Source organism: Brachyistius frenatus, unplaced genomic scaffold, assembly GCF_029030835.1.
Source record: "Brachyistius frenatus isolate BFR_SWC_R1_liver_20210118 unplaced genomic scaffold, ASM2903083v1 Contig_14, whole genome shotgun sequence".
NCBI lineage: Eukaryota > Metazoa > Chordata > Actinopteri > Embiotocidae > Brachyistius > Brachyistius frenatus.
In genome coordinates this window covers 3,221,744-3,234,094 of record NW_027210613.1, presented here as the reverse complement: position 1 = coordinate 3,234,094, position 12,351 = coordinate 3,221,744, and the positions used below count along the sequence as shown (strand labels likewise).

General features: G+C 41.0%; 1 protein-coding gene across 1 annotated transcript in view; it reads left to right on the top strand.

The window, feature by feature from the left end:
• The window catches only part of triob (trio Rho guanine nucleotide exchange factor b), a 106,958-nt gene continuing 94,607 nt past the window's right edge, over positions 1–12,351 (top strand). Inside the window, 2 exon segments of the mRNA XM_069693183.1 lie at positions 1–313; positions 11,147–11,200. Coding sequence (XP_069549284.1) covers positions 244–313; positions 11,147–11,200 — 124 coding nt within the window. The 5' untranslated portion in view covers positions 1–243.

Here is a 12,351-nt window from a genome sequence, read left to right as displayed (position 1 = left end):
CTCCTCCTCTGCCTCACGTCCCAACTCGGGAGCGCCGCCGATCGGTCGCCAGGATTTTCCCTTCTCGGCCAAAATGGAGGAGAAAGTCTCTCGCTTAATGAAGGGAGCACAGATTATATGCCCGGATCTGCTTCAGTGAAAGGCGCCAGGACCCGCTTTTGCTGATAGGTAGCTATTGCAACAACAACAACAAAAAAACCTTTAAGGATATCGATCGCTATTTCCGCACGAGCCACCGCAACCATGAGCGCAGGAGAGGGACTAGATGAGGCTGCGAAGGACGCGGCAGACATAGCGGCGTTTTTCAAATCCGGTAAGTCGGGAAGGGGCGAGTCTGCCTCTGGGAGACCTACAGCAGATCTGTCGGTGTGGTCACTGGTGGTCTGCCACACTGATGCCCAAAATGACAAAATACATCACTGACGGTTTTTACGGGCGAGACGCATACTGTGCGCCCGACGTGCTGGAGAGATGCTCACCGTTTGTAGTTATGCACCACATTTTTAGTCGTCCAGCGATTTGACATGCTGCAGCTTTTTATGACAACAGCACGAATAACACCTCTTGAAATATGTGCTTTGATTATTAGGCCGTGATCCCGTTTTGGGGTTGCACCAATGGGCTACAAGGTGTGGATGATCACAGCTCGATCAGGGTCTCCTCGGGCTATTCGAGTGTTTAGACGTCACAGACGGTATGCATCACGAACCCTTCGGATGTGGGTCAAACATTTGCAAAATTTCTGTCTTCAGATGCGTGTACATCGAACAATCTTGCACACGAACGCAGGATCTCGCACGCCTCTTTAATGTGTCTCAGATCTGATGCACGGATAGGGTACAGGCCATGGACGCAAGTGTGGGCAATCGGTTGCACTCTTCGCATTGGGCCTGTCTCATACGATGGCATCATCATAACAAATAGGGATAGGCCTTCCTACCTTATCACTCCAAAACAGTACCACCTTTTATAGGTCCTATAGGGGGCTGCACTGGTGCCTGATATCAGCCATGCATTGATACACCGCTCCTGCCCATTGTTGTGGTAGTGCTTGTGACAAGCATTGTGTATTATCTGACCTATAGTTGTTGATGCAGTTTGGGATTTTAGGTGACTTTAATGGTCATGATTATTTACCAGGTAAAGTCAGATCCTAATTTTGTCATTTTATGGTGTATATGCCATTTTTATGGGGCAATATGTTTTGCTGTGACTTCGGTATACCTTTAGAAGGGATATTATGATATGTTTTCCTATCAAGATGGCTTATTTGGGTCTTTTTCAACTTGTATAACAAGTATTTTATTGAGTATGAAAACACTGTTTTAGACCTCAGACCTTTCATCATTACAGTATGTGTTGAGGTTAGATATTGTTTACTTGTTCAATCCAGAACTCTCGTTGATATTTAACCCACAATAAAGCCCCCACTTGTTCAAACTTTAGAAAACACCCCTTTAAACCAATCTGACACGGTTATTAGGAGGACAGGGACTGTCATTAAAGCTTCTGGAAGGCACATTGCAAAGCTAAAGTCCAGTGTCGGGACCACCTCTGATACACACAAGAGGAAGCAGCTGTCTCTCTCTCAGCTGTTTGTTTCTGTGACACCTGGTGCCTCAGGGTCTGCTGTTCACAACCTCTGCAGATTGCGCACATCCAGGAGCACACACACACACACACACACACACACACACACACACACACACACACACACACACACACACACACACACACACACACACACAACATTTGCACATGCCCTTTTTTACTGTGGAAGTGAATATGAATCCATAAATGCAGCAGAGTTGTTGTGCTTGCATGTGCACACACTCTCATACTTTTTAAACAGTCCATAAACCACATACTTTCTTCCAGAAATTGCCTCTGCCAGTCAGACGGTTAGGAATGTTGTCAAAATGGATTGTATTCAAATGCTTTCTTACGGTTGGTTGGATGCCTGCCAATGTATTTTCCTATAGCTGTGTTGTGTCAGGCTGGAAAGTTGGCTCACAGTGAAGTTGGGCTGCTTGGATGTTTATATAGCAGCAAATGCAGTTCATACAGTATTCATGATGGAGACAGAAATAGGTTATGGCTGCAGGAAACTTTTATAAGAGACTATTATGAAGAGAAAGTATGGAAAAAGAAGTTTCTGGGAGAATAGCACCAAATGCTTAGAGAATACTGTCGAGAATACTGTGTCTCCAGCTGAGATTACTAAAAGTTCCCAAATCGTTTAACCATCTAACATTAGCACATAGTTAAGAAAAGGTGAATGAAACAGGTAATGAATTTACCAATTCATTGCACCTATTGTACCTTTTGTTATTCAGTCAAACCTATTATTGACATCATTCAATTTATCAATCTAACATTGAAAACATTTAGTACATCTGACCCTCAGGTTTATCTCCATCTATCTCTCCTTCAGCATTCGGAGGCAGTCAAAGCTTCTGTTGTTTTAACTATTTCATTGGCCTTCAGTCAGTTCCAAAAATGAAAAGCCACTTATTCATTTGTTCATACATGCATACTATGTGTCCCAATCCTCACAGCCTCTCCAGCATGGTCACTAATAACCGGCAGCTTGTTGCCTGTTGAAATCTGGGCACACAGCTGCTCCTCCTTGTTGATCCCAAGCACTTTTATTTCTGGGACTCTGAGTGTGATTTTGTTTTCTTTTTCTGGGGCTCTGGATGCACTTTGGTGCCCTAGTTAGTCAGTGAAGGCTAAAATGTGGCAGATTCGTCTACCAAACGAGACCTAATGTGATTGACTGGCTGAGGAAGACTAACTTATTGATAACCAAATGTGAGCTTGTACACATGAGCTACGAAGCTGGTTGGCTGTTTAGACGACTCAACTGAGATTTCCATCGCACCACTAAGTATCTCTGAGTCCTAGTTTTTGATCTGGCACTGGTGTTCAGTTTGTTTCACCTGAATGGATAATATTATCATCGGCCCTTGAAAATACTTGATGTTCCTCTCTGCTTGATTATTTTCAGTGAGCAGATGGTGCTCCATCTCTGAGTCCTGCACTGTGGATCACAGCATAGCCGCTGAGTCACTCTCTCAGGTTGCTCATGCCACGACTTAAAGTCCAAAATTGTTGCAACTGGTCAAACATGAGATATGTTCAACTGCTCAGCAGGCATCAGTCCTTTGCAACTATGTTATGGAAACCCTTTAAAGGATGAAAATACAAAACAAATCCTCATAGCTATATTTAGTTGTTCACTATCCTTATAAAAGAAAATAGCATAATCTGTTGACTATTTGAGCAGAAATATGTCTCCAATTCAGTTTTTTGTATAGTTGATGACAGTACCTTTTTGTTTCCTCCATGAACTTTGGAATTCCACTTGAATCAAGCTTTCCTCGTGTGGCATTCCTCCAGTAACATGCAGCTGATTACTGAGCGAGGTACTGTTTAAATATTGGGTAATTTATAATGAAGGCAAACTGTTTATAAGTAGAGGTTTTCTTAGTTGTGGTACACAAGTTAAGCTATATTGCTGTCAAATAGCACCCTGAACAGAGTTTTAGCTTTCTGGAATATTTGAGATGCATTAATGTTGTATGTCAACGTTTGTTGTTTATTATGTCTTTGGAGTATGTGAGTAAGGATGGTACTCTCTTTACTGCATGTTTTTCACCTCTAAATTGTGGTGTATAAGAAAATATGAATACATTTTTGTTAGAGATGTAATCCTCTATAAATATAGATTTTGCTAAACTACCTTTCCATATATCTGAGGTTAAATTAAAGTGTGCAGCAAATATGTTCAGCTTTGAGGTCTACAATAATGTACTGTATACATGATCTGGCTCGACCAATTTTGCATGCATGACCAAGAAATATTACGTTATGGTGATCTGGGTCTGCTGCCGTAGGAACTTCATACACAGTCATATGCTGTCAATTTCCAATGTCAACAAAAGCATGAAAAAAAATCTAAACAACAGGGATCTTTGTTGAATCTAACCAATGGTGTGACACTTGCGTCACTAGCAATCAAAATCAAGGCATGTTTCCAATTGCATAAAATTGGATTATGGTCCAATGCAGTACGTCTTTAGATTACACACTGTCAAACATATTGAGGATTTATGGAGAGAGTCTTCCTGGCAAAACCAAAAATAACACTTGCACTTTAGAATATTTTAATTCATATATAGTCTCCTGAGTGACATTTAATGAAGTTACTGGCCCTGTGAAATAGCATTATTGTACTGTGAAACTCAATTGACATAAAAGCAACCAGATGTACGTTGTAATAAGATTAAATCACTGTCAAAACAACTTGCACAAAGGCCATATTCTGGGCCATAACTACACTGGTCATAAGACAGGGGTCATCATTCATCACACCCGTGCAGGATGGGGCTGAGCGTTGTCGCAGAGATCTATGTTTACTGTGTGAAACTGACTTCTATTCATTACCAATGCAGACAGGCTCTGAAACTATGTGTGAGCATCTTTGTGAATTATGTGTATTGTTAAATAATATATTTCCTTTTATACCGGGAGAATTATTGATAGGCAGGAGCATACGTTACAACCTATGCTTTGTCATAGTAGTCACAGTGAGAATAATTATTAAAGACTTTATGTATAGACAGATTAAAAAAAACACTTTCCCCCTAAAAACTACCTATTAATCCTTATTGAAAAGCTTTACTCATCCCGTATTCAATAGCTTGTCCTCAGTGGCTCTTGCATAGAGGTTAGAATCAAGATATCAGCATCAATGCTGGCAGTGCCAGTATTGACAACGCAGTGAGCCATTTCCCCCTGTGTCCAAAGCGAACCCAGTGACCTGTGCCAGTGCAGGCTGTAATGAAAGCCAAATCACTGAGCAGCGATTCTTCTTTTTTTTCTTGCACAGTCATAATCAATGGTGGCATAATGACCTAATGTTTTCTTGCATACTCAAGCATAAATCTTACATCATCATGTAGATGAGGAAGAGGACTTCAGCAGGCCATGTGCAGTGTGCATCTTAAAGCGATGATGTATGGAAAACAGTATCTATATAAAAGAGGACAGCGGATGGAAAGACAAATGTGTTGGGAGAGAAGAAACAGACAGAGAGGAATGAAAATATAGGATAGAAAGGAACGAGAGTGAGATCCAGAAAGAGAGGACATGACATACTTAGAGGGACAAACAAGCCTCCACTCATCAAATTATAGATCTGAGCCTTGGGTGGAGTACACCCTGCAAAATGTAGGCTACTGTGCTTTTCATGAGGCTGAAACCTTACGCTTACATCCAGGGTCAGCTTAATTGGCAGTTGGTCAGAGTTAAAGACTATAAGCTTAGATTGGCATTGGCTGCACTGCTAAATCGCCCGGGCTCAGATGAACTGTCGACTATCTCACTTAGTCTACTTCAGGATAAAAAATTAGGTCCAGACAGAGATATTTGTGTATTTGTGATATATTTTTGTAAGATGAATTATTAAAAAAGACAAACACAGTACAAAATAATGATCTCCTCTGAAGCAATGTCTGCATTAGCTATCAAACAAGTGCCAGAACAAATCAGCATGATAGTAGCTAATATAGATAGATAATATCACACAAGATTAGACAGAGGTCGTGTTTGTATGTGTGAAAAGTTAAAATAGGTCAGAAGGTCTGAAAATGCAACAAAATACACTCAGATGTCATCATATTCTCAGCAGCCACAACTGAGAGCCAGGAAGTGGTAACAAAGTGCATGCTGCAAAATACAGGGATATAAAATAAGCAAAAAAAAAACTGTTTTTACATGCTGCAACTCTTTTAGTGACTGCGGCCTATAGCACTGCACTGTACATCGCTGTGCTGTGTATAATGCATGCACCCCGTCATGCTCCGCCTCATTTATGTTTTTACTCATTTTTGCTTTTTAATCAGCAGCTGAGCTTTGTAATTGCTGCAAAATGGCTTTGATCTAACCTGAATTTACAATGTTAAAAAAACACACTAAATGCAATTACAGACTTAATAATGTTTCTTCATGTGAAAACTAATTAACTGTGCCAATAAAATGATCAGGTGGTGCTTATATCTGACTGAACTTCCCTAACAAGCGGCCACATGGGTAATAGGCAGTTTGCAGATTAGCAAAAATGGCAAGTTTGCTGAATGTGAATAATAAGAAGTCTGTTTTTTCCTCCTCGTATTAGTTTATAGAAAAAATGCTTAATGCGTCAATAAAGACCAGATATTGGGATGCTTATTGCAGTCTGCGCATCGTTTAGTGTTCATTGGAGCGTTTTTATGGTGAGGACGGTCAGGAAGGGAGCGGGGCGACACAATTACCTGTTTTACAGCAGGACCTTGCTGATCGATCTCATCAAAGGCTCTCTACCTTTTTGAAAGAGTCGTAGCACACTTTATGGACATGTAACCACCCCTCCATCTCGCCAAGTTATTGATTGTTGTAAAATGTCATGTACATCTATGGGGTCACTTTGAAGATGCACAGACAAAGGCCATGTCTTTTTTTTTTTTGTTGACCATGAAATTGTAATGTATATGCTTATTAGTTGTTGTTTTTTTATTCTAATGACAATGATCAAACATTCAGTTTGTCATTCATTTCCTGAAACTAAATCTCAGGGAGGCCGAGACCGAAGTCTTGAGTAAAAATTATGCTACTTTCCTCTAAGCTTTCTCCATGCTATGAGGGATCATTCGCATTCATGAATGTAAAGTGATAAAACTGTGCAGTGAATCAGCAGAGTACTCCTCCATATACATGGATGATATTGGTTGTCTCATATCGATAATCAGGAATTCCAATACGTTGGTAATGTCGTTGGAGGATGCTGCTAAGTGTAGCGTGTGGGACAGCTTCACTGCCTCACACACACACACACACACACACACACACACACACACACACACACACACACACACACACACACACACACACACACACACACACACACACACACACACACACACATAGACATGCACTGAGGTATAAATCACTGCATCCCACCCACGTCGCCAGGGGCCCTCGAAGCAAGGAAGAGGGGGGATGGAGGAGGGATGGAAGCATAGGAGGATTGCGGGTCATAAAAATAGGCTGTGGGCTGGTCTGTGTGTCTCCTGCAAGCCCCCCCATCTGATAAGAGAGGAACCTCTATCAGTCAACTGCGGACTCCCACTCATTCTATCCTTTTTCATTCTTTTCATCGCCTCCTCCACCTCTCTCTCACGCAGCCCTCCATCATTACCTCATAGCTTGCCTCTGCTCAGCGTTGTCATATATCCAAATAATGGGCTCATTTCAGATGAGCCGGGGCTGCGCAGAATCGATCACCGCCGTTAGATTTCTGTCTGACATAGATCGGGACTCGCATTTAATGTAGCCAACGATAACCTCACGAGATCAAAGCAGTTTTGTTTTTTTTAGCTTTTGCTCTCCACCGACTGCACGGCCTCAGAGCATGATGGGAAATACCTGGCACTCAACTGATCTAATAGCTGATTGGTTTAGATATTGGCTTAACAATATGACGTTCTATAGAAACTTTTAATTTTGTTGAATCAGAGAGATTTTCATTGTATTTGTCTGATTCCGAAGGTTTATTCTGTTAGCAGAATAAATGTTGTTGGTTGATGATGACTTCTATCAGTCAAAGAGACTACACAATATATCACAGTTCAGTCTGCTGTATGTTTACTTTGGGCTTATTTAATTATTTTGAAGATTTCTCAACATAAAAAGCTCCGGTAAATTGGATGTCAGGATTCTTCAGATAACATCTGGACATGTGTAAATCCATAGTCTTCTGATTTATCAATAGTGAAAGCTATCGTCTTGTATCCCATTTCCTCTTTATTTATTAATGTTTTCAATTTGTTTATGTACTTTGAAAGGCACAGGTCATCTCAGCTGATTTATATACAGCGTTATATACAGCGGTAAACTGATAAGATGCAGATTGACAGTAGAATATATGTAAAATAGAAGCATGAACGGAGATCACAGATCGCCTGTAGAGCATCTTAATAAGCCCCCCTGTCATGTCAAAACAATTCGAAACTGAGTACAAACTGATATCTGGGTCTGCTAACATTTTATTAAATCGGGATCAGATCTAAGAGGATGTGAGTGTTTCTCTGACTTCCAGTTAAGACTGACGGGTGCTGATAACTGTCCGACTTGATTGCAGCTTTTTGCCTCCTCCTCCTCCTGCTGCTCCCGACTTCTCCCGTCAGCTTTCCAGGCATCTCAAAACAAGCCTCTCGATCTTGTTTTGTAATATATTTTCTCCTGTTTGTGAGTCCCACCACGATGCGCGCCTTCCATCTCATGCATCTTTTGTAAATAAGACATCCAGGCAGTGGTTATTAGATTTGACTGACAGACTGACAAATAGATGTGTGTCACATTAAGGAAAACAACAACCAAATAAAGTGTCTTGGAGAGAGAGTTCACCATTAACTCAAACAAGCAAAGTCTATTCACAGTATTTGAAGCCCAAACATATTTTGTTGTTTCAATAAATGAAGCAGGGAGCAACGATGACCATCACATAAACATATATCCATTCCTTAGCTGTGATTCTACCTTCCTTGACCTTTCTGCTTTGTTATTATTCCCGTACAGCTGATGTACCCCCTCTATCTCCTCTCTCTTTGCCTACAGCTTAAACCAGGGAAACATCTGGATGTGGTATCTGAAGTCACAAAGCCTCCCACAATGCTTTGTGCTTCTTTTTTTTCAAGAGTAGCACTTTGAAAAAACAGCCAAGGACTCATGAGGCCCTGCTCCCTTTAAGTTCTGAGACACAGTTTATTAAGAACTTCCTCTTGAGAGGAAGGTCCCGTGTTAGTAAATCAAGTGTCAGGTGGTGAGTCATTTTTCATTCATAAAATTGCTTGAGTGAGTGAGCCAGTTCCTCTTCTTGTGTGAGAAAGATAACCAGACCTCGTTCTCTGTTGTGCAGTACGTTATATTTCTTTTCTCTAGTTTCAGGGTTTTAAATTTTGTATAAGGCTGATAGTGTAGGAATTTTATTTTGAATAATTGATACTCTCTCGCACGCTGTAGCACACTTGAACATATCCAGCTGCAACTTCAGGTACCAGATCCTCATGCTTTACTGCTTCTCTCTGCAGTAATCATATGCTTCACATTTTCAGCAGACAAGCCAAGCTCTTACTTCAGTCAGTATAAAAACAAAAAAATCAGAATAAAGCAGAACACAGACTCTGCTTTGGTAAAAATCAAAGCACAGCTTGCAGTGTGTGTTTGCATACACGTGTGAGCTCGTGTGCTGCCCGAGACCGCTTGTCTTTTGTCAACAGCTGTGCTCAGTCTGTCCAATAGGAACCGTGTAGTCTCTCCTTCTCTCACAAACAGACTTACACCGCATCTTTCCCTCTTGCTTTGAAGACAGCAGCCGGCTGTGATCTGTGTCGCGTGAACATTGCCAGCCCAGTGCTCCTCCGACTTAAGAGGGCTAAACCGCCGCTTGGCCTGGCTTTGGATAAAATAGGTTGAGGATCAAACCTAACATGCCATCCTACCGTATAGGCTTGCAGAAGTACTTGTTGTCAGTACATATGTGCTGTTTTTGTAGAAATACTGCCAACATTTACACATAGACGCCAGGCTGAAGCTTGTCGCCAGTAAAATACTAAATGTTCGCACATAAAAGAAAATGTAATTAATTTGATATTTCACTCTAAGCTAATGTAAGATGAACCTATGAATTAAAGGCCACAGTTTCACTTTATTTTGAAAAAAACTAGTCCTTATTTTTTCTTTTTTTTTTCCTCTCTCTTTTCTTAATAGTGATATAAAAACAAAAACATCCCAAGTTTTAAGTTAACATATAATCATCCTCCCTAAAGGGGCTTTCTGCTGTTTTCCTGTCATGAACATTATATTTCTCATTGTAACATTGATTCTGTTTTGAAGCTGCAGGAACACTTGTCACATATCAATAAATAGTTAATATGTGTGCTTTACCCTCTTGAGGTAGCTGGAGTTCAGGTGAGGAGATTTTCAAGAATGCTTTCTAGTTACTGTTAAAACTTTTTCGCTGTTTATTCTTGATCACAGGAAAGTGAAAGTTCCCTCACCCGGTGGTTTCTGTCTTTTCATCTGTTGTCAGATGATCCCCTTTACCTTCTGTCTTTCACTGACTCCCCTCATGAACAAGACATAGATGATATCAGGCCTTGAAAATTGTGTTAGAGGATGTGAACTGTTCACTGGACCAAACACTTTATCCACATCGTATACAATGAAACATACAGTGTGTGTGTGTGTGTGTGTGTGTGTGTGTGTGTGTGTGTGTGTGTGTGTGTGTGTGTGTGTGTGTGTGTGTGTGTGTGTGTGTGTGTGTGTGTGTGTGTGTGTGTGTGTGTGTGTGTGTGTGTGTGTGTGTGTGTGTGCGGATCAGTAGAGCATCCATAATGAATCAGTCGTTATTGATTGATCTATCCTGAATCTATTGTGGTCCCAAAACTGATGTGATGCTCTGCAGTTGAGGCAAGCAGGCCAAATGTATCTCCACTCCAATGTAACAGGCTGTTAGAAGCACTAAACACGCTGCTCTGCCTGTTCACAAACCTGGATGAATAATTTTTAACATTCTATCTCTTTAAAGATGATGTGTCAGGCATTAGAGATACTGATATGTAGTGTACTCGTCTCATTAAATGATTCATTTGCTTATCAGCACTGTGTGTGTCTGTATGTGTGGGTCTGAGGGGGCATGTTTATGACAGTTTAAGATGGTAAAGCATAGAGATAAAGAGCACAGTAAGATCTATACTCCCAATCTATGTAGATATGTTACCTCAATGTTGAGTGTGTGTGTCTTCTCCAGCTTATTTTGCAGCTTGTGCTATTTGTGCATTTATGAATGCATGTGAGTGGACATGCACAGTATGTGTGCGTGCATGTGCATCTGTGTGCAACATGGCTAATGCTGTTTAATCTCAGGAGGGACTCTCCATACACTCATGAAAGGGCCGCCCTACAATTCCTCATGCACTCTGTCATTACTGTAATGCCAAAGCCTTCATTTTGGCCACTGAAATATGGTGAAGGTCACAAGGCAGCCCTTTCTCTCTTTGTTTCCTTCATTAAACCTTCCTTCTCTCTTTTTTTCTCTTTTTAGATTGCTCTCTCCCAAAGTGTGAATCCAAACTGGATGGACCGGGTCAAACCTCAGGTTGGTCTGAGTGTGTGTCATACCGTCACGGGGAACTAATCAGGAATTTCCTTCCAGAGCAGGACACATGCACTTGACCTGTTTATTTCCCATGAATGCCCCTACAGTATCTACGTGTCCTGATAGTCATGTCAGTGATCACAAAATGAGTTGCATTTAATCATGTTTGTCAAACATCAAATATAAGTATAAATCATTGGATTTTCATATTCAGGGCTTTAGAGCTTTATGGAATGCATATTTTCGTGTTTGGCAATAGGAGGATGTCTGTAACAGAACAGACACTCAACATGTTGGACAATTCACTGTGGAGTGGACAGTTTAGCTTTATACAGTGTGCTGTATGTATATATTGAATAAGTAAGAGAGAGATAGTGTTGAAACATTGAGAGCACTATTTCCACTTTAAGTAAAAATGTTCCATCAAAGCTCTACTGCGTCGAATCCCATTAGACTCAAAGCTCCTCTGTGGCATCAGCTAGCAACCGTGACCTTGTGGGTTCTCATCCCTAATACCCCCAGGACACACACACTGAAAATACACCAAGTCACTCTCTCCAGGGTGACTTGTTTTTGGGCATAAACAGAGCAGTTAAGTGGCCCACGTTCACATAGATTATCCCAAATAAACGTGGTCCTGATTCCCTGGCCATAATATTGTGTCTCTTGGACTAAAATTAATTGTAAGTGTTTGAAACTTTCCCATTCAAAGTCTGGTTGAAATCGAAAGGCTTGGAGTAAAGCGTGCCACGAAAGCTGACATGCAATGGCAGAAAGTGCGTTTGAGTTGTGATGCTAAGAGTGAACATGAAAAATTCTTATAAGATTGTCTGTGCATGCCATGTGGACTTTTGTTAGTGTTAGACCGTATCAAGAGGAGAGTGCTGTTATCTCAGGATTGTGTTCTATTTCGTCCTGTGTGTTAAGACACAGTTTTGACCTGATGTTTTCCAATTGGGTCATCCAGGGATGAAAATAAGACTGTTTTCAATGGACAGCTTTGGCCTTCTATTCCCAGTTGCCAGAATCTGAAGGGAGTTAATGTGAAAATGATTATGACTTGCCGGTCCAAATCCTGCGCGCAGGCCTTTTTAGCCCTTTGAACTTCATCCTTGCGGCCAACTCACAAAAATTAGAGCTGCATTGGTGTC